Source organism: Manacus candei, unplaced genomic scaffold (assembly GCF_025592945.1).
Source record: "Manacus candei isolate 608988 ecotype Guabito, Panama unplaced genomic scaffold, ASM2559294v1 h1tg000015l, whole genome shotgun sequence".
Lineage (NCBI taxonomy): Eukaryota > Metazoa > Chordata > Aves > Passeriformes > Pipridae > Manacus > Manacus candei.
The window spans coordinates 26033956-26056292 of record NW_026138063.1 but is presented as its reverse complement, the minus strand read 5'-3'; the positions used below and the strand labels follow the sequence as shown (position 1 = coordinate 26056292).

General features: G+C 40.3%; 1 protein-coding gene across 5 annotated transcripts in view; it reads left to right on the top strand.

Moving 5' to 3' along the window:
- LOC127468434 (glypican-5-like) overlaps positions 1-22337 on the top strand; it is a 407170-nt gene that overhangs the window by 66778 nt on the left and 318055 nt on the right. For 4 of the 5 annotated variants that reach the window (XM_051781578.1, XM_051781576.1, XM_051781575.1 and 1 more), the window contains exon 2: positions 2230-2391. The exons of the other annotated variant lie outside the window; for it this stretch is intronic. In XM_051781578.1, coding sequence (XP_051637538.1) covers positions 2283-2391 — 109 coding nt within the window. In that variant the 5' untranslated portion in view covers positions 2230-2282. The remainder of the gene's footprint in view (positions 1-2229; positions 2392-22337) is intronic. 5 annotated transcript variants of the gene reach the window in all.

Genomic DNA, 22337 nt, shown 5'->3' with positions numbered 1-22337 from the left:
CACTGAGTTGCTCAGCAGCCTGTACTATAATTTCACACATGCTTTGTGGTGCCAACTCAGAGAAGTGGTCCTTCCCCAGCCCCCAGTTCCTTGTGACAGAACAAACGTGTTAGGGGGTGAACTGGATCAGGGAACCCGCCCAAGTTAAAATTAGCCTGGCCAAGAAGCTAATTTCAACCTCGGGCAGCTTCTCTGGCAGGCAGGAACAGAGGAGTGTGCCCAGCTGGTGACAAGTGCAGCCTTCCTGCTGCTGCTTTTGGCAGCCTGCTGGTTCCTACCAGGGCACAATGGTCTTAACTTGGGCTTTCAGCGGGGTCTGGGACTGCAGATCTGACTGGGGAGACATGTTGTTTCCCATTTTTGAGATTAGACTGAAGCGTAAAACAAATCCACCTCCAAAATGGTATCCTGGGTTAGCTCAGTCTGTGACAACTTTGATGTTTGTTTGTAAACTGGTACAAAAATGTGGTTAATTCAGATATTTCCCTTTGCTTTTGACCTTTTTGACACAAATTAGCCTCACTTTTAAATGAGAGTTGCTATAAACTGGAAACAACATTTTCAAGTTGAATGAGATGTTTCAGCCAGCTTGGTGTTTTTATTTTTTTTCCTGACAAGGGAGATTTACTGAACTTCTCCCTGTGGGTTTGGTCTCAGTTAGCTGCTGATAACCTGGAGCTGGCTCTGAGCAGTGCCTGGTCGTTTGGGTGATTCTACAGATTTTTCAGTCTGCATCCTCTTGTTTTCAATCCTTGTCAGTTCTGTGTGGAGCATTGCCATGTGTTAACCTGCAAGGCTAGGTGTGAGGGTTAGTGCAGTGTGATTGTTCATTTATGTTTCTATCTCGGGGCTTGGCCTGAGTGCTCTGCAGTGGCCTGAGTGAGAAATGCTGAGGAGGAATTATGGCCTTTTTGAGAACTGGGGCTGTTTCCATCTGGGAAGGGGACTGCTAGTGGTGTTAACAGTGGTTTAGAAGCAGAGAGGGTGCAGAGAGGTGGCAGTGTGGGCACAGGCCAGCTCCAGACCAGGCGCAGGGAGGGTGCTGGTGTCTCAGCACTGCTTTGGGTCCAACCCAGCTGGGCTGTGCCACCCTGTGCTGTTGGGCATTAAAATGGCCCCTAAAGCCATTGGTGGGGTGGGAGGGGGAGCTTGGCCCTCTGTGTGGCACTGGCTTTCCTTGGAAAGGCTTCTCCTTAAAGCCTGAGAGATGGGTTGGAGGTGGACACCTGCAACCCCGTTCCCTCAGGACCACCATTTCTGCCTCAAAGTGGAGGGAAGGAAGTGCCTGACACTGTCGTGAGACTTCCTGCTGGGATGTTCCTGCTCCACTGAGAAATTGCAGTGGAAATATCTGCTTTTTAATATCGTGTGACTGTTTTGGCTCTGGTATTTTCTGTGTGCCTCTAGTTTATTTAATAGTCTCTTGCTTTCTTTCATCCCCTTCTTAAAACATGTGTTTGTGAAGCACCAGAATATACTCATCTGCAGTCTGTACCGGATCCTTTCTGGCACCTATAAATCCTATGGTGTAGAACAGATAGACCCTAAATGTCCATTCACAACTCTGTGTGATGTGGGTTTCCTAATTAAGGGTACTAAACTTAATGAAACATGTACAAAGATGGAATTATTTTTAAAAAAATAAAAACATCCTATAAAAATCAAGTTTTTTAATTGACTTTCAACTTCCTCTGTAGTTGCAAGGTGGGAGTGATTTCAATGCCTTTACAATTTTTTTGGGGTTTTTTTGGTGAGCTGCTTAGGAGTTCAAAGATTTGTTTTTTTTTTCAGCTGGTTCCCCTAGTGTAAGAGGTGAGTAGGTGATTCCTCACGGCACTGTGGGGGTGAGTATTGGATCCTAATTTGAGGCACGGTTATCACCCACATGTTCAAGTTTTGATACCTTTAGCACAAGGTGTACAGTGGAAATGTATCGTCAATAATTCTGTTGTCCTTGACTTTGACTGTGCTCAGATGCTTTTTCTGCCCAGTGCTCTTAACAGTGTAAAATAACTTACTAACTGATAATGTGATGTTACCCAAATTTAGATGAAATGGTCATAAATTTATGTTCTCGTGACAGCAACTGAGTTTCACAACGTCATTCCTTGCGGGTTTGGTTTTGTTTCAGAATCTAAAACATGGTAGTTCTGACATTAAGAAGCATTGTTTTTATGGCGTAGGTTTAAAAGGTTTTCTAACTGCTGTGTTTTTCTTGTTTGCTTTAAGAGTCAGATTTACAGATCTGTCAGCACAGGGCGCCAACGTGTTGCACCAAAAAAATGGAAGAAAGCTACCAGGCCGCTGTTCGGAGAGAGAGGACTCAAAGTATTCAGGCACTGAACTTCGAACTTAAGTACATGATTGTTGGTCATATCACAGCTTTTCAAGGTAGGAACTTTTGAGTAGTTTGTAGCAGTATTCTCTGCAATACAAAGGAAAAACTCTTACCTTTTATTTTTCATTCCTCTGGTATCGCATGCTGTAGACAATGTTATATGGTTGACTTGCTTGTTCTTTGTGCTTTTGGAGAAAGGTAATGGCACTTAGTCTAGACTGATATTTCAAGCATCTGCCTAAATCTAATCAGGAATAGATTTAAACTTAGACCTTGTTCCTAGGCTTGGCATGGATTTTTTTTTAATGGCATTTTCAAGTGTCATTTTGGTGCCTGATGGCTGTACTTTTTTTTATCTTCCCTTGTGTTTTGCCAAATCATTTACAGGTGTAGAACATTAAATGAAGATGCATTTGCTTGTTGATGCTGAAGAGTAAGTGCTCGAACTGATGTGTCAAATGAGAGCACAGCTCTTGCTTCATGTCAAAATGCTTTACTACTACCTTGCTCTAACACGGTCACGTCAGACTATGGAGTTTCTTCCTACAGGTGGTTATTGTATTGTTACAAGGAGGAAGACGCTTGGGTAGGACTGTGCACTGTAGTGTTGAGCTCTGGAGACTTTTCTCCAGAAGGGCATTTAGATATAGGTTGTGACATATGTAAACATATGAGAGCTGAGTGATTAAATCAGTCATTGACTGGTGAATCCAGTTTACTGACTTCTGTGGGCCTAAGAATGTGCTAAATTTTGACTTGCTGCTTTGCTGTGTTTAGTGCTGAGTGCCCTGATGGAATAGGCTTTGAAAACAAACCAGTAGTTATTAAAATACAAAGTGTTGAGGCCTGTATGATTAAGCCTGTTGTTACAACGCAGGTTTTATTAAGTAGCAGCTCTTTTTGTCTAGTTTCTTCCATTTGAGTGAAAATACTAGAAGTAAAAGGTGTGATTGACAGTTAAGAAGAGATAGCATATTGTCTAAAATTGACAATAAATGATGATGAAAATCTGAAAGAGACATGCAGGGGCAAGATAAAATTTTTCTTCTGCTTTTGGTTTTTTTTACCTCTTTTTTATTTTCTGTTTTGGACAAATGAGTGAGAAATGGCATTTTGGTTTATTTTACAATTAATTTTTGAAAATGTTTAATATTCCCCGTGATTAAAAAATTGGTTTGGAGGGCACTTCAGAGGAGCACGGTAGTGAAAGAGTGGCAGTAGGCATTGTTAAATGCTGGTTATTCATTCAAGCAATCTTTCAGTATTATGATTGAATAAAGATAAGGTCAGAATAGATTAACCTACCAGCCCCTTTAGGTCAAGCCAGTGGCTTTATTGTCCATTGCTGATGAAGCCTTTTGATGGAATGAAAGACGTAGTTAGACATTTCACACAGTTTAAATTTACAAGCATTCTCTGGAAGTGGGTGAATAGGTTGTTTGTTGTAACTTGCTATGGCTGGCCTTCTGTCTACATTAGGTGGGAACACTTGAAAAATTTAACTTTGCTCTCTTGCATCGGGAGCTGCTTTTGTTCTTTGGTTTTGTCTCAGGTGTCAGTGAAAAGCCTCTCTCTTTATCTTGTGCTGGATAAACATTCTGTTGCTAAGAGTGGTGCTGTGCGAGACATTTACTGAGAAGGAAGATCTTTGCATGGAATTAACTCTGTCCTTTTGGAGTGTTTTCGTTTGTTGCTATTTTGAATGATAAAGCGAGTGTGCCAACAGCACACTTTACAGTCCGAGAAAAGAACATCCTGATTTTAGAAGCTTTCAGACACCTTTCAGATTTCATGTTCCTTGCAGCAGAGAGAACTGACTCAGACATGCTAAAAAATAGTGTTTACTTGTACAGTTTTCATGCACAATTTATTTTTATATACAGAATTTTTAGTACTCTTAGTGTAGTCTAAGCAAAGCAGTAGAGTTAGCCTTGCTGCCGACCGCTGAGGAAAAGAAGTGTTAACTAATTTTTATGCACTTAAAGCAGACAATACCATTAATATTATACTTCTACTGATGAAATAATTCTTAAGAGTACTGTGGTATAATAAATGGATTTTCAGCTGTCCAGCTCTGAGAACATAGTGGTGGGAATTAAATTTCAGGGGGAAGAGATCAACTTTTTTGGAAGGGGGGACACCCAGAGAGAATGTTTTTTGTTTTCTTTTTGAGTTCTTATTTCCTTCTGTGCTTTGAGAAAAGTAAAAAGGCACTTCTGAGGACCTACAAATGCCAAAAGTATCAATAATAAAAACCTTTCTCGTGTGAGTAGGAGTTTTGATATGAGTTGGGTTAAATATTGCCTCTGCACTGCCTCAGTGCTGTAGTTGGCTGTGGATATTTTGGTCTTCAAGAAATGTTGTTTTGGTTTTTCTTCTTGCAATTGAAAATGTTGTTTAAGTAGCTTTGCCACAGCTGAAATAAGACAATTTTCACAGATTTAGATGTGCAAAATAATTAGTCTAAGACTTGATTAAGTGTGCCACAGCTGTGGGCAGGCTTGTTGTATTTGGGCTAGTGCCCAATCCATACATATGGACAGCTTTAGCACTATGGTTCAACCTCACTGTTTCTCCCCATTTAAACTTTTCAATATTAGCAAGCCAGTCTTTGCCTGAACACTTAATAAATCAAGCTTCTGCTGGGTGTGTTTTGCTGGAATGCCTGTCTCCAGTGCTGTTGCTGATACATCTCATTTGAGTAGGAGGAGGCACATTGGCATGGGCTGCCAAATGCCCTCCCCATTTGTCACAGGACAGGAAGAAGGGAGAGAGACAGGAATGAAATGGCCAGCTGGCTGCTTAGGAATTCATCGCAATCAGCTCTGGTGAAATCATACAGCGTCACAAAATCTTTGGTGCTTGGCATGTTGAATGTAACCAGGCCCCTGGGGGAGGGTTTCATGGAAAGCTACTGGATTTACTTTCTCTTCATGTTTTGGTCCATGGTGTAGCCTAAAAGCCATAGCCATGGTAAGTCACTCAACAGATGTGTGATTCTCTGCTCCAAATGGAGTCACAGGCAAGGTGGAGTAAGTGCAGGAGGTGTGCAAGTGCTCCAGACTGTAACAGGAGCAGTGTGCCTGTTGTAAGGATCCCGGCATGTCACCCTCTGGCTCTACACAGGGGCCTTTGTTTGGATGCATTTTGGACCCAGTCAGTCTGTCCCATCCAAAGATGTGCCTGCCTTTCTGTCTTTCTCCTGTGGCTGCAGCCTGAAAGGCCCAGGAGGCCTGTTTAAATGGATGACAAATGGGATGCTTTCATTTTTTAAGTGGTTTCCCCTTCAATAACCCGAAGATTCTCCTTTAAACTTACTACTTTTTGCCCCAATATTTTTTGAAGCTTGCACATAATCAAATGCATTGTTTTAGATTTATGTCTTTGTGGTGATGCGACATATTACTTGGCACAGCCATCCTTCTGCTAACCCTGCCCCCCCCAATTCCCTTATGCAGTCCCTGCACTCCTTGGGGCACTTCCAAGTAAGGCAACTAATTCATTGTTAGTGGATTAGAAGTGCTGTGGGTGTGCAGGCTGAAAGTTGCTGTCAGAAGAGGTATTAATGGTCTGACATGAAGGCTTTGTAGGGAGCAGACAACAGAGAGAACCTGGCCTCCCTTTTCTGTGTCCTTTATGTGGTGCTAACAGGTGCCCCTAAGGGACCCACAGATAGCTTGTCTCTGCTCCTGTCATCTTATGCTGAAGCTAATTTGAGGTAATGAGAATCCAGATACTGGTAATTTATTTGTTCTGCTGATGGTCTCTGCAGAGGGACAGAACAAGGTACTTTTAAATGTACATCACTTTTCAGTCACCAAATTAGCAGCTGTCAGAGATAGTGGTGAAAAACTTTGAGCTCAGGAGTTCAAAAAAATTACTGTTCTTTGCACTTGTTTTTTACTGCAAGGAACAGGAATTGTTCACTCAGCCTCTTAAGAGAAAGCTTTCATGAATGAAAATAGGTTGGTCATAAAACACATAAAACAAGACCATAGGTCATAAAACAAGACCATAGGTTGGTCTTGTTTCTCTGAAATAACATTCACTTGACCTTAATGAAGGTGGTGGGACCAGGTGTTCTCATGTCCTCACAGCTATAGGAGGGAAGCTTTGTAGCACTGTTCCTCTCGCTCCAAACCCAAGGGATTTGACAAAGCTGTGCTTACCTTCTGCTTTCTATGGAATGGGGAATGATAGTTGGGAAAGCACCTTGTTGCAGTTTCTAATAGCTGGAGTTGCCCTGACAATGTGGTGCTTGCACATTGTTTTGGCCTGATCCAATAAGGCAACTGGGAAGGACACGAATGATATGGAGAGGGCAGTTAGTTGTAGCAGGGATGGAACCCAGGACTGCTGGTTGTCAGTAAATGCCTGGAAGTTAATGCCCAGTTGATCCATAAAGTCCTTAAGCGCAAAGTTTTTCGTATAACATCCTGCATGGGGAGTGGGAATGACTGTCTGGTTTCTGTGGGTCTTGGGATGGATAACATTAGTGAGCCCAGTAATGAACTGCCCTGAACTTTCCGAGAAATAAGTAATATAGTACACTGGCACTCAGAGCTATGCAGAGTCAAATACAGTCTCCATTTTCATTTGACTCAGTTGCAGTGTTGCTCATACTTACTTTTACTGAATTTAGGAATATCAGCTTAGAATAGGGGTGGCTGGTTAATGGTGTTGAAGTGCTATGACATTTACAAAACAAAGACTTGGCTGAAGAAGCACACTCTGGTTTGAAGTAAATTACTATATGAAGTGTAGTCACAATGCTGGAGATGGATGCAGTCCAAAATCCACTAGCTATTTAAAAAGCAAAGCCAACCATTGCCATCAGAAACCTGCCAACCCTCACCACCAGTGCTTCTGGTTTCTGTTATTTACTGCTGGATTATAGAAATGCAGAAGTGTTGTTTTTTAAATAGTTTTTTGTAATCCCCTACTACTTGGTCATTTATTCAGCCAAATTGTTACCCACCCCTTTCCACTTGTCTAACCCTGCTGAGCAGAGTTTTGTACTCTGCTGACCTTAGCTCTGAAAGTTGGCTGGGATGTAGAATTTGGTTTGGGCTCAGTGCAAAAATGATTTCCTGCAGAGAGAGAGGCTCCATTAGAGTATTTCTGTTCCCCTCCTGTATGCTGTTCACTCCTATTCCAGTGCACCAGTGAATCAGCACTTTACAGGATACTTTTTGTCTTTAGACCGTGAGCACTTGGGAGAGGACTTGAGTGAGGCTGTATTGGTGCTGGGCATAGGGGAAGTGAGCCACGGGAGGGAAATGTCTTCGCTAAAGTGGCACATCGTAGCATGGCAAGAGCCAAGAATGCAACTTAGATTATCTTTGTGACCTCTTCTGTTCCCTCACAAAAGTATTTGTGATTTCTAGAGACCTTTGAGGGGAAGGGCATTTTGTCTGGTTGTAGTCTCCTGAGGTGTTTGCTGCAAGAGTGAGAGATACTTGTTTTGTCCTTGATCTTGGCACGGTTGGGCTACTTTGCCCTGACTGTGGACCAGGTGAGTGTTTCAGAGCAGTGCAGTGTGAGGAAGGAGTGTTCTGCACCAACTCTTAGGGGATAAGATTCCTTCTTTGTATTCTGGTGCTACCAGAAAGTTCATAAATGCAGAGTGCTCAGTATGCCACTTTGGAGGAAGGAATTCCCCTGATTTGCTATCCACTGTAAAACAGTTTGTGGTGGGTAGAGGTAATGAAGGATGAACTGTGGGGTAAGGGAGGCAGAGTCCTTTAGGAATAAGTGTCCTGTGTAACCAAGACACTGCAGTGCTGTAGTGATGAAGCATTACCCTTCAGATAGTGGTCTGGTTCTGCCATCCAGGTTTTATCCTCTGTTGGTGCTGTTGTGTCAGGAACTGCCCTGTATTCCCTGTGCTGCAAACAGGGCCACCTGATCCAGTCGTAGCCAGTAAATGATCAAGGAAATCCATCAGAAATATGAACATGCTTCCCTCTTGCCCTGCTGTTCCCCAGAGACTGATAATTCCACAGTTTCCCGAGTTAGGTTGAGTTGCACCCATTATCCAGTCTGTTGTTGGCCCCACTATCCATTAATTCCTCTTCCCACAGGTTATCTTTTGGCTACCACAAAAAAATTGGCAATGCTGACCACATGTTGACAATTAGGCGGCTTCCTTTAAACATACTGCCTTCTAATTCTACTGTCTGACTTGATTCTGAAGTTTTTTCATTTAAAAGTGTAGTTATTGTCTCTTTTATATGCCAGTTATGGTTTCAGAGCCCAGGGCTTCAGTCTTTGTCTGCATGTGGGGTGAGGGAAGAGAATGTTAAATGCTTCCCTCTCATTGTCCTTTTCTCAGCAAAATAAAAAGTTTACAATGTGCTATTCCCTAATGCTCACACCTTTTATCTTCTGAATGTGCAAAATTACAAGAAAATCTTGCTGGTGTGCTGGGGACTGTGAGTAAATATTAACATTACATTGTGAATGGTGATTATTGAACTCTGTCTCTAAACATTTCAAATGGTGTGAAGTTCTGGTTTGTTTTTTTTTTTTTGTTTTTGTTTTTTTTTTTTTGCTGAAAGGCTACCTGTGATGCTTTGGAATCATACCTTTTCAGAAGTTGTGTGTATGCTTTTGTCAAGATTCTAGATTCAGATTGATGTTTTCAAGCTGTACATTACAAAAGAATTAATGTGTTTCTTACGTGGTGACTTATTCCATTTTTCTCAGAAATTGGAATCAGAGTGGTTGATCTGTTATCCATTAATAATTTGAGAAATTTGCTTCATTTCTGTGTACATACAAGCTGAAAATTAAACGTGGAAAAAAACCAAATAAAGCTTCAACTTTAAAATTTTTCTGTAGTGCATATTAAACATAGAATGAGCTTGTGCAGACGTTTTATTCCAGCCTCTCATGTCCCCTAAGACTGCGTGCCTCTAGATTTTTCCCATACTGTTTCATCTCCCATAGTATGCTGTGAAAAGCAAATATCCAGTGTTCCTTTTTCACTGTTTTCTCTGTTTTTTTCAAGGTTACCTGAATCTTGCTGAAAAGATAATTTCCCTAATCAAACTACTGATAACATTCTTTGTTTCCTTGATGGTGCTACCCTCCTGCATCTGAAGCATGCCTTTCATCTTGTATTTTCCAGTGTAGCCCATGCTGCTGGTCACCTGTGATTCATGATTTATTTAAATGTCAGGTACCATCACAGGCCAGCACTGCAGTCTTTTCACTTACTATTAAAATTCAGATGGGTATGTTTTTGATTTTTTTCCCATGCTGTCTTTCATGTTAGAGACTGGTGAGTTGAGAATATGCTCCGTGCCTTCATTGTCTTCCTTTAAATGCCATTCTTAAAGCTGTCTTTAAGGTCATGATAAGCAAAATGCTTATGAAAAGTCAACCCAGAATATACTGAATCTCCTGCCTCTTGCACTGACTGGGTTTCTCATGCTCGTGCCCCTTTCTGTCCTTCCTCCCTGTGTGTGTGAATCCATCAGCTGTTGTCTGCCTTCCCTTTTATTGGCAGCCTTGAGACAGGCACCAGGATTTATTTGGGATCTCTGCAGCACCTGTGATCCCAGAGTTCATTAGCATCCCTAAGTGCTATAGTAATGTTGAACTTGATAACTTGTGTTTCTAATTGCATTAATGTATCCCCCGACTGTGCCTTGTCCTTTGGGCAGCTTGTTAGGAAGAAAGAATTATTAGTCTTTAAAAGAACATAGGAAAAATCAGAGGGATCAATACTGGAGGAAATTAGAAAATTCTGATGCCTTTATGCTTTCAAAATAGCAAATTCAAGTGGAAAAATTAATGAAAACTTAGGTAGAACTTGTAGTTGTAACTATGGAATGAAAATCATTGTCTTGCGAACTGTTTCTAGTAACAAAGATCATGTCCACAGAACTCTTTGAAGGATAACTAAAGCTAGTGACTGTATTGTTAAACATAGGATATATCAAGTCTTATTTATTGCACTGGAATGACCTTATATCCAGTGGCAACCAGCAGTTGTACTTGGGAGTAGTTCACTGTGAGGAGTTCCAGCATGTTATGGGCAGGTTTGATTTATGGAATAGTGTGCAGTTGTTTCTCAGGAATGCATATGCAGAACAGTGCTTGTGGATAACTGTATCATATTGCCAGAAACGTATACTGGAAATGTTTATATACTTAGGAGTATCGAAGTTTTTGGCTGGTTACTAGAATTGCAGTGCGTTGACTGCTAAGCAAAAGTGTTACATTGTTTAGGTATCTTTGTAACATTAAATTTTACTAAATACAGATTTTACAGAACTGTTTGGCCCAAGGCTTTGGAAGAACACTATAATGGGAAGTGGTGAGAGAAATATACCTTAAATGCATTTAAAAGGAAACAGCAAATCATCTTCGATAAGATATCATCCAAATATCAAGATTTATAATCATCCTATAGACTTGGTTCCTGAACTTGTCTGGCTGTGGCTGCCATTTGATGCCTAGAATGTCAGCAATTTGGGGAAGGGACAGTCCCTTCATTATCTCTTTATAGCTATTGTTCAGGCGATGTGGGTTGGGTATATTGGTGCTAGAATAAGAAATCTAATGTATATACACACACATCATGTGACTATGAGTTTGATTATTTGCTGTCCCTCTGTCCATATTTCACCTGTTGGTGGTTGTAATTGCCTTTTCTTCTTCTTTGTTCCTCCCAATACCTTGTCAGGCTGTTGACTGTATCTCCATAATATAAAAGCACAGTGGAAAAAAAAAATAAGAACCTGCAAAAGCAAAGTGAGCAAATGAGTCCAGGGGCTTGTCTACCTTGGGAGACTGAAGCACAATTCCTGTTGTGACAGCAACTTCTTAGAGACAGTGTTTCTGGTATCTCTTTTAGTGTCCTTTTTTCTGGAGTTACACACTTTATTCACAACCATGTTGTGAAATTTCTGTGGCCTCCTTCCTGCAGGCGAGAAGGTGGGTGGTTTTCTCCCTCTATTTCACTTTTATTATGGCACTTCTGCCGTTTGTGTGACATTTCCATGCAGATATCGTTGCCGCTCAGTCTCTAATTACAGCAAGTCCCTCAAACCAGTGATTCTGCTGCTGGCTGTGTGAGTACTTCAGTAAGAATAAAGTTGTTCTCAGTGCAGCCAAGTCCAAGTTCCCACTTGCTTAAGTCAGTCTGACATTTTGGAAAAAAAAAAGTGGGTGAAATCCTGAGAAACAATGTGTTCTGACAGATGTTTGAATGGGAGTGTAAGTGTATGAAGATCCTGCACAAAACTTTTTTGAAATAAAAAGACCACCGACTGTCAGTTTGGGGGTATTTCAGTGATAATTCAGCTTTTAATTACATATCCTTTTCTCCCAAAGATGATCAGCTGTTTAAAATTACTTTTGTTTTTTTATTAGTCCTTTTCTTGTGAGTTTGGAAACAGGAAAGGCATCCTTGTAGGCCATTTCTAGATGCAAAGTTTTAGATGTTCTTTGAACAAACTTCTCTTGGTAATATTGAAGCTGTTGGGCAATTCAGTAAAAATATGGAAAAAACATTGTAGAGAACTGAGTGCAAAAGGACTGATTTGCAGGAAATTCTTCATTCTCAATTTTGCATTTTCAGGCTTCAAAAAGAAAATGACTGTGTGAGACTGCAAGGTTAAGAAAGCAGAATCTCAAAGCAAGTATGTTCAGGGGAAAGCAGTAGATGCCAGCCTTAGATGCATGCCCCAGTGAGGGTAGTGTGGCATTTCAGTTTGCAGTGTGCTCTCTTCTGCCAGCTGTAGACTTTCAATGGATGAAAATTGTACTCAGAAAATTAAAACTTTCTTTCTCAGGTTTACAGGTATACACTTTCATTTTTATTTTCCCTTAATTTAGGAGGCAAGTATAGAATAGCTTAGATTAATTCGTTTTTTTTCTAGAAAAATAATTTATCTGTTATACAGATATATTTTTTTTTTACTCTTAGAGCAGTTTGTATATGTGCTTTTTAGTAATTCTGTGTAACATAATGCATTATTGATCTAAACTGTTACGTGTGTATAGTTGTAGAAAAAGAGGATGAAGTTTTCTTTTCTCCCAGTTTTTAACAAAAAATGACTTACTGCTGTTGTGTGGTATTTTATTTATGGGCTGGGACTTCCCTGTGCTGTCTATAAAACTCTGAGACACAGTGCCAGTCCCAGGAAGATTAGGGCTACTGTAACAGGAGAGACAGGAATGCAGACGGAGGGTGTATAAAAGCAGTAGGATCATGGTTTTCTCTGTAAGAGATGGCAGTCTGAGTGTTTACAAGCACACTTGTCACATTGGGATTTTTAGATCAGATTTCAGAATTTGGATTTGATCTCAGTTCCTAATTTGCTTGGTGCTCTAGAGTGTCATGGCTTTCCTGGTCATCCATCAGTTGAGGGCGTTGTGGCTGGTAGGCGTTGAGGCTACTTTAGTTTAAAAAGAGGTGTACTTGATTTTAAGTGAGTTTATTCTTATGAGCATTCACCCTCAGGCAGAATGTTTTCAAAACTTTAGAGTTGTACCAAAGTTGGAGGTAGGGAAATTAAAACTGGTGGTGTGTTTGAGCCCCTCACAGCACAAATAGGTGAACACATAGATCAGTCCTTTTTCACTTCTTTGTTACTTCAGTTTTTCCCCTGTTGTCCTTGATGCTTTTCCCTTAGGTATGTCTCTCGGGGAGGAGAGGAGGAAGTGTATGTGCACAGCAGGGAGTGGTGCCTCATGGAGCGTTGGCCCTGTATTTACTGATTACTTTAGTTTAGGATCATTGATTTGGAGTTGGACAGTTGTACATCAGAACAGCTGAACCACTCCTTGTGCCTCTCCATGGCATGACTGTCAGAGCTGCTGTGAAGCAGAACTGGGACCAGTCCTGTGTGCAGCAGGGTGGTGAGGGAGACTGGAGTTTGTAAGGATGCAGGAACGTGCAAGTAGACTGCTGCGCTATAACCATGGAGAGGTATTTGCTCAAATCCATGGCATGTGAACATGATTCTCAGTAAAATTTACTCTTCCACGTGACTTAAGTTGAAATGGCTTTTCATCTGTCCTCAAAAGTATCTATGAAATACGTGCAATATATAAGATTCGAAGCTGATGTGGATTCCTCGTCCTGTGCCTTCTTCATGGATGTCTGTTAGGACTGCATTTCTCCACTGGGCCATGTAGGGGGAGTGTAAGTATTTTAAAGTGTAGCTATTGGATCATACCTTTTGTTTGCTGTTTTTTTGGAGAGTTGGGGCTTACTTAATGAAGTACTGAATCTGTAATTGTCACCATCCTTGCAGAAAGCTTAAGACATTTTCTCTAAACTCAGGTAGTTTAGTTTTAGGAATTAGGAAGGTTTGTATGGGTATAGATAAAATCTGCTGCATTAATTTCTTATCCATGTTAGTGGGGAAATGATTAGTGCTGTTACTCATCAGCTTCATATTGACTCTCTAACTGTTCTTCAAACATTATGTGAAGGAACTCTTTCCTTTGGTATGAATCTGAATGAAAGCAATGTAAGAACAGGACTTGAAAGTAAGGAATTTATGGGTCATGTCTTCCGTACATACTCTCAAGTCTTTTCCTCAGTCTTGCAGGCCTGTTCACAGCAACCAAAGGGTGATTTTTGTCAGATAGTGGAGGATCCAACAGCTTTGTCCAGCTGAGGATAACTACATCTGCTCCAAATCTTTTGTCAGGAAGGGAGAGGTTTGAGATTGGCTCTCTTTTTCATGTATTAAGACTTTTGCCTTTGATGTGCCATGCTAAAATTAGGATCTCTGCAGATGTTTACGTTTGGAATGTAAGTATTGATGCAAACCTTAGTGGATTCTTATTAAAAAGGAGAGTTTTAACAGTTTTTTTCACTTTTTGCTGTGACTGTTTTGCAAATGTGTGATTTTTTTTTCTGGTTTGTGCTGTCCAATGCTTGGGAGAGCTTCCTTTAGTTTTTCTTAGATTGCCATGGGAAAGAGTATGTTTGTAGGTGATGTAATAATTTCTTTACCCTTTGTTACTGCTTTTGTTAGGTTTCATAATATTTACTGTAAATAGAAGGCTGTGAACATGAATAGAGGCTTTTCATAGCAATAAATGGTATGTATCTGCTACCAGGATTTTAGAGGTGCATATGTAGAAACACGGAGCTTTTAGATCTCTTTTATTTTTTCCCCCTTTAGTTGTGTTCTGAGAAGGCCCCTTTCAAGTATCTGCATTTTCCATATGTGACCAGTGGTTCCTGGAATGCCTGAAGCCCTGTGCCCCACTGCACCTCGTGTAGAAGTTGCTGCTCCAGAAACCACTCCTCGTTCCTTCTCTCTATGACCAGGCTTAGTTTGCCCCAGCCCAGCTGCAGAGTCCTGTGTGACTGGATCCATGGAGCAGTGCTCATACCGCTGGATAAGCAGTAATTTTGGGTGGATAAAGAGCATTCTGAGAAATACAACTGACCAGACTGAAACCAGTTATCTGAGCTAGAACGTTTCTGCATGCATTTAATCACTTCCTCATGTGTTATTTCCTGCTCTTTTCTCTTAGCAGTTTTGGCCCGGGTGGTTGTGTGAAAGTCACAACAGAAAATGTGGTCTAACATCTCTGGAAAACTTTTCTTCTGTTTCTACCCATTCACATTCCTCTAAGGAAACATTTTGGCATGTGGCAAAGAGCTGCTTTTTTGTTTTGTTCTGTGGACTAGAAGTTAAAAATCTGGGCTGTTTTTTGTCTGACTCAACAGGGAATGATCCCAATGCCAGTCATGTAGGTATGCAATTAACATTAAATGTGAAATGTTTTATCTTAAAAGCAAAGAGGCGTAGGTCTCTGAAATACACTTAACAAACTTCTAAATCTGAGGCACACCTTGTTGCATGGCACATGGGGTGAAAAGAGGCTGTTGGGATTTGGCAGGCTCACCTCCTGCATCCTTTCTTCTTCCCTAACATGGTGGAAAAGGAGCATTATGGAAGTTGTAAACATGCAGTGTAAAACACACTGGGGACAAAAGAATGGCCCACAAAATTGGGGATAGTTTTAAATGTACACATATAACAAACACATTTATGAAATATATTTCATTTTTTTACTGTGTTAAACTTTATGCTCTGGAAATATTAATTTCCTCGAATGTAGTCATCTGTAAAACAATGCTCAGAAAATGTAGAAACCCACCAAATTTATTGCCAAAAGAAAAAAAAGTTCTAGGGTTACTAGCAAAAGAATGTGAAATTAAAGAAACAGTGGACCCACCTGCAGGAGGGTGAATCCTTTTAGGCCAGACTACTTTGCTGTTGATTTTTTTGATTAGTTATGAATGTATCAGTCTTCATGTGTGTAACTAATTTCAGTGCTGTTGGGAATAATGAATGAGTGTGTCTGTGCATTGGAAGTAAAGTGAATTTTAGTGACTCAGAAGTGCTTGCTCGAGAAGTTCCTCCTGAAGCTGTTGCTGTCCTGGAGTGACTGTAAGGATTTATATCCTGTTAAGATGACAGTTTTCAGGCATCCAGGCTGTCTCTGGGTATCCAGTTACTGGTCAGTGATGGCAGGTGCTGATAGGTGGATATACTGCCAGTAACTCCTACCAAGGTGAATATTGTTTTTTTACCTGAAAACATAGGAATGAGAAAGTCTTCTGTGATTTAAGTTTATTTATGTGGTCTTTGCGAAACAATGAAGAATTCATCTTGGCTTTGGTCCAAAAGGAGTTAAAAACCCTGATAATCTTTTCACTGATTTAACCGAGCTTGGACGCTGGCTCCATAGGTAGAATGAAACTAAAGCTTTTAAATTATAATGCTAAAGAAAAAGGGAGGCTTCTGTTTCCCGAGTGAAGATTACTTTGTGGGATGTGCCATGGAATATCTTATTAAGTGGCAAACGAGGGAACCGCAGTGGGTTTAATAATGCAATTTACAGAGTCCAGCAGAGGAACTAAATGTATAAAGAACCAAAATCCACTGTAGTAAATTTTTGTTGAAAACAAAATTATTCTTATGATGTTTTAGCTGAATATAGCAGCAAAAATACTCTTTCACCACTACCCCTGTCCAAATTCTAAGACTGGTTATCACAGGCACCTATCTTACTCTTGCTGCTTCTGTATGTGGTAGTAAAATTTGTAAAAGCCGGAGGAAGAGGAGCAATACTTTGATATTCAAATGTGCAGAGTAAATTCTGCAAAGCATATGAGAAGGTGATATGCCATTATAGTTCAGAAGAAAAGTGGGCTATGTTTTGGTCAGAGCCCTTCAGAGTTCTGTGGCTGAAGAACTTGTGTGTCCAAAAGACTTTTTTTTTCTCCTTTAACTGTATTAATTCATCTAATAACAGATGCCATCCTTCCCTATAAATCTTTCATTTTTCAATATCCTCAGTCTACCATCCTTACAGCAAAGCTATTACTGTTCAACACCAAATCTATTTTGAGACATTTATGGCTGTTGCGCAGTAACACACCTGACATCCAGCTAATCCAGCTGAGCACAACAGCTCAGGAACCCTCTTGGAGTTCTGGGACTGCATCAAGTGAGTCTGAGAGCTGTGGGCACTGCTTTAAGGTGGAAGAAGAGGCAGTTTATTTGCAGCCTGTCCTGCTGGTTGGGAGCTCTGGCATGTGGATGCTGAGGTTCAGTCCTTCACTTTTCTGCAGACTTTCCCTGGTGCCATGTGCAAGGGGCATTTGAGAGCTCAAAACTGCCTTTTCTTCTGGGTGTACCATTAACTTCAGAGTGGAGTAGGTTTTTTTGATTAGTCAAGTGCACTTGAGTTGGAGAATAGGAGATGTCATTGCAGTGGTTTAAATCAGAATTTGTTTTAATTTTTTGCTGTGTGATCCATATACTTTCTAATGGAATGCGAGGTTTGTCATCTCTCTTTTTTTTAAAGTATTTAAAAATCCCTCCCTTTTTTTTCCTTAAGTATGTTTGTTATGTTTGAGCAACAAGTTTAACCTCAACGATGATATTGCTATTGCAAAAATACCTAAGAATTCAAAGACAAATAAGACATGTAGAAAAAACTATATGAACTGTGTCCCTGCACACCTACCCACTGTATGCTTAGAAATAATGTGCTGACGAACAGGAATGGCACAGCTTCAAGGAAAATGCAAAGAACTGATGAAGGTTTCTAAGATTTCTTAGTTATCTCTCTCTGCCTGAAAACTGATTGTTCTCTTGGCTACTTGAAGGTGGAGTAACTTGAGTGAAGGCTTTGGAGTTACACCAGGTATGACTGGTATAAATTACAGCAGCATGAGACCCACAGTGATTTATCTTATGATGGCAGAGACAAATCTTATCTGAAGATTCCTGATTCTGTAGAGGATGAAATGTTCATTTTCCTGTCATCACTCAAGGCAATAGATAGTTTTATCTGATTTTATAATCTGTCTGAACAGAGCAGTTTTGATGGTATAAACATTATTTAAGGGTGTGCTTTCTTGTATTTCTGAAGCCATTATCAAGGTCTATTCCTCAAGCAGGCATCTTTTCTGTAGGCCTGCTTTTGATCTTATTTTATGACTGATGGGTTTTATAGCAAGTTTTAGTGAGTTTTTATTTCAAGATCAATAAAACTGAAATACTAAAAGCAAAAAACAGGCTTCCAGCCCACCCACTCTGCCCACCACACACTCAGTGACACACCTTTCAGGACTGCTGTCACATCAAGTGCCACCAGAACACGTGCTTGGTTTTGTGGTGCAGCGCGAGGTCCTGGTTAAGCAGGGATCAGAATGGAGCTGTCCTGGCCTTGGCATGTTGCTTAAAATGTGTGTTGTAAGATTACAGGCCTGGCAGGATGGAAGCATGGTAAAACACTGATGTGCATTTCTTTAAAAAAGTAACAAAAAGTCATGCTATCCAGCACATCAAAATTCTGAAGACTTTGGATACCCTTGAAGTGGATAAGGCTGCTAGATAAGGAGAGGATTAGGGATGCAGTTCCCTCTGTTAGTGTAGTATCCAAGACTTTCCCTGTGTGAAGTGTTGGGAAGCCCAGGGCTATGGACAGGCCACAAAAGAGGCTGGAATAACTTTTTAATGTCCCTTTAAAGAAAAGAATGGATGTGATATTGCTGCATCACCATGATTTCCTTCCTGTCCAGACTGAAGATCACTACATGATATAAAAGCAGGATGAGTTTCTGAAGATAACACCCCTCCTCCTGGTGGAGATGCTTTCTGCATTGGCACTGTCCTGGATAGTGTCTCTCAGAGGACTTGAAGCTCTTCCAGAGCATTAAAACAACGTTCCTTCCTGGGGGGCAGCTGCACAGTTGCGTCTACTGTATGTTGGCTCTAGTTGTAAGCCCTCCTTTTCTTTAGTGAATATCCCCATGTTTTTATTTTATGCAGCAGGGAAACCACCTTAAAGCCAGCACTGACCTTAGCACAGTAAATTGTCCTGTTTTATTTTCATCCTCCATTCAGTGCTGTCCAGGCATGTGCTGGAACGGTGAGTGGCAAGGGTGCTTGGCTGATTGTTCCCTCTCTGTGGTGCCTTGTGTCTCATCTTCACAATATGCTGTGGTCTCACAGCCCCATTTTGCTCTTGGTGTTCTGAGAGCATTCCCAGTTATCCAGTTTTCTGTGTAACCCTTTGGGAATGTAATCACAGCTGGGGTGGTCCTGGGCTGGACTCAGCCCTTGCAGGGGTGCAGGATACTCCACTCAGTGTCTGCAGCAGGCAGGTCAGCTTGGGGTCTTCTAGCTAAGGAGAAAGTGCGTGCACAGCAGAGTGTGTCTGAGGAACAATCTAAACACTGAATATATTGTTGTTCTGTCGAGTAAATTTCTTGATGCCTTGGAGCAACTCTTCTCCCTCATCTTCCTTCCGTTCCAGGTGGCTCACTGACTCTACGGTCAGGTTCAGCCCTGGGTTCATGTGTTTTAAAGTCAGACACATGCTGAGGTTCTTTACTGGCTTGGGACCAAAGAACTCAATGTTCCATAGATAAACCATTTGGATGATATGAGTTTCAACAGCCTGAGGGCTCTTGGGTGAAGTAACTCAAAATCTATTTATACACTAACCTTTGAATTTCTCAGATTCACATGCATGATAATTTGTTTGAATAAAAAATTGGATATAAAAATGAAATTAAACCTTTATGATGACCTTTAGAGTAATTTGGACACATTCTCATCTTGGCTTGCAATTTAAAACTGATGCAGTTACTGATCCATGGTGTGGGTAATGAAACTTTATCTGAAACTGTTTTAATATTTGTGTTGAGCTGTAAATGAGAAAATGCTTTTTCTTGTTAGTATTTGGATGCTATTTCTGGGGTGGTTTTTTGGTATGTTTTCAGTGTAGCTTACAAGCATAAAGAGCTGTGGATGTGTTCATTCTTCTAGTTTCAATTTTGGATTCCATTTAGATTTCATCTTTGGATTTATCTCGGGCTGTGCTGCCTCCAAGGAGGAGGAGGATCTTGACATTTTAGTTATTAAAGTGTTTTACTCTTCAGTTTTTAAAAATAATTATGCATATATAATTAAATATTATGCATATATGATTAAATATGCATATTGTGTGAAACAAAGTTCCAAATGTTTTTCATCCCACTTTGTTTTGAAAACCATTTGATGTTGTTCGGTTAAACTGTATTAAAGCATGGATCTACATCTGGTGTATTAGAGGTGGCAATTGTAGAGAAGTAACGTGAACATCCTTTACAGTGGAAAGCCATGTGAGAGCTTCAGCTGTGTGGTTTTTAACCAAGTTTGATTCAGGTTGGCCTGTCTTAATTATGCCTTTTTTTTTTTTAACCTTGTAACACAGAACAAGTCTCGGAATTTATATCAGAAATATTCTGAGTTAGGACAGTGTGCAGTCAACACAAAATTATAGATCAAATTCAAATATACGGCAGGGTCACTACCAAACCATTCCTGGAAAAATTAACAAAAAAAAAAGTGGGAGAATCACTTGTTCTGCTTAAAATCTGTTTTAAAAATATAAATAATAATTCTCACGTACACCAACAAATCTGAACCCGTGTAGTCTGTTGACGAAAAAGAGTGTACCTTGGGATTTCTTTTTGTTTACACAAGATCTCCACATGCAACATCTGGGCTCTTAAAGCCCAAACAATGACCTTGTGCTGGAAAAATACACTGTGATGAGGCACATTGTGTGATGTGGACACCACTGCTTATAAGTTGAGGACCAGAATTTATCAAAACTCTGTGTCTATGTCTTTGGCTGGTGCCAGGGAGGATTAAAGAAAAAGAAAAAGCACTCATCCTATTTTTTCATGGAAAATGAAATAGTTTTCGATCAGCATTCCTGAAGTGTGGCATTTCTTTCCAAAAGAGCCCATTCAGTATATCCGAGGGCCTCTGAGAGTTCCCTGTTGACTCTGTGTGGGATTAGAGTGTTTCTATTTGCAAGTCATCAACTTGATTCAAATCAGAACCAGACTGAATCTTAACTCAGGGAATGTTCCTGAACATCTCTGAATAAATGGATCTGTTTTACCCCAGAACAGAACCAGCGTGCTTTGCAGTTACATCTCCAGTCCGAGGACTCCTATTGATAATGTCAGAATTATTAAAGTCAGCTTAATAAAGCTCAAAATCCCACCTAGGTCAGCACTAACAGCACTTGGAGGTTCACTGCATGTTTGAATCGAAATGCTGCCGTTGGGGTATCAAAAGACATGTGCTCAGTGCCTTGTTACTAAGAAAACCCAGCCCAAAACATCTATATTGATGCACATGTGAGAGTTTAAATGCATATGTCAACATCTCAAACTGACCTTGGATAGTTTCTCATTTTTAGGCAGCAGAATTTCCTGATGAAAAATAATACTTATTGCATATTTTCCCACCCATGTTATTTATTAAATCCATATTGAACGTGTTTGCCTGCAGAATAAAATGATCTTGGCTATTCAGCATAACAATGAGCTATTATACAGAAATTTTAAAGAAAAAGGAAAAAAAAAGAAGCTACTTCTAATAAAAAAAGCCAGATGCTGACTTCATGTATTCTGGGGAAAGAAACCCCATGTAAATTCAATGCTCCTCGTTGATTCCCCCTAGTGAAATTATATCTAGTGTTTTGATCCAATGCAATTTTTAATACACTAACATCTCTTGGCTCGAGAGGCTCCTTACTCTTTCCAGACCAGTAAATCTCTGACTCTGCAGCACTAGGTTGGTTTTAGTGCTTTTGGCAGTGTGATAACTCATGTTGCCTATTGATGATTTCTTTGGATTTTTTAGTACATTCTGACATATTCTGTTCATTCAGTACATCTTCTCATAAAAGAAAGCCATGTTTTCTTTTGTTGTCATAAATTTTGAAGTATATTTTTAAATAAAACTATTTTAACTGTTTAGGTGCTGGTGAAAAAGAGAAAGTAAGTCAAGCAATAAGATAACTATTATAGTACTATTAATTTCCAGGGCTCTAAATACAGATATGACAAGTGTGTGTTATAGCCTTGATTTAAATCTGTCAGCAGAGACCTTGTATAGTAGTTGTAGGCTTTGATTCTCCAAACACACAGTTCTCTGGAAGGCAAAGTGAAGAGCACACAGGTAAGACCTCAAGAACAAGATTTAGCAACGTGTCTGTTCCTGTTGTTGTCTACTCAAGCCCCAGTTTTCAGTTAAAACTTTTTCTTCTCTAGCCTGGATGAAGTGACTGGTTGGCAGTGGGTAGTGTCAGATTTCACACTTCTTTTCTATAGGGTGTCTTGAAATAAAGGTGACAAGGTCGCTAAAGGAATGCTCAGAAAGAAATACACTCAGAAATGCTCAGTGGAATGTTTTTAGAGCTTTACCTCTCCCAGATTTTCCACGTGCCATGTCAGTAGTGTGCATCTTTAGCGTAGGTCTTCCAGGTCAAATTCCATGGTAGGGAAAAGTTGAGCTTTAGAGTAGCAGAGAAGTTTTTGGCTGCCTGTTTTCAGTTATGTGTGCAGAGGCTGGGGAGTGCCCCAAGTGCAGTTGGAATCACGTAGAGCACCCCACATTTATTGCATTTGCGAGTGGCTGTTCACAGCAACATT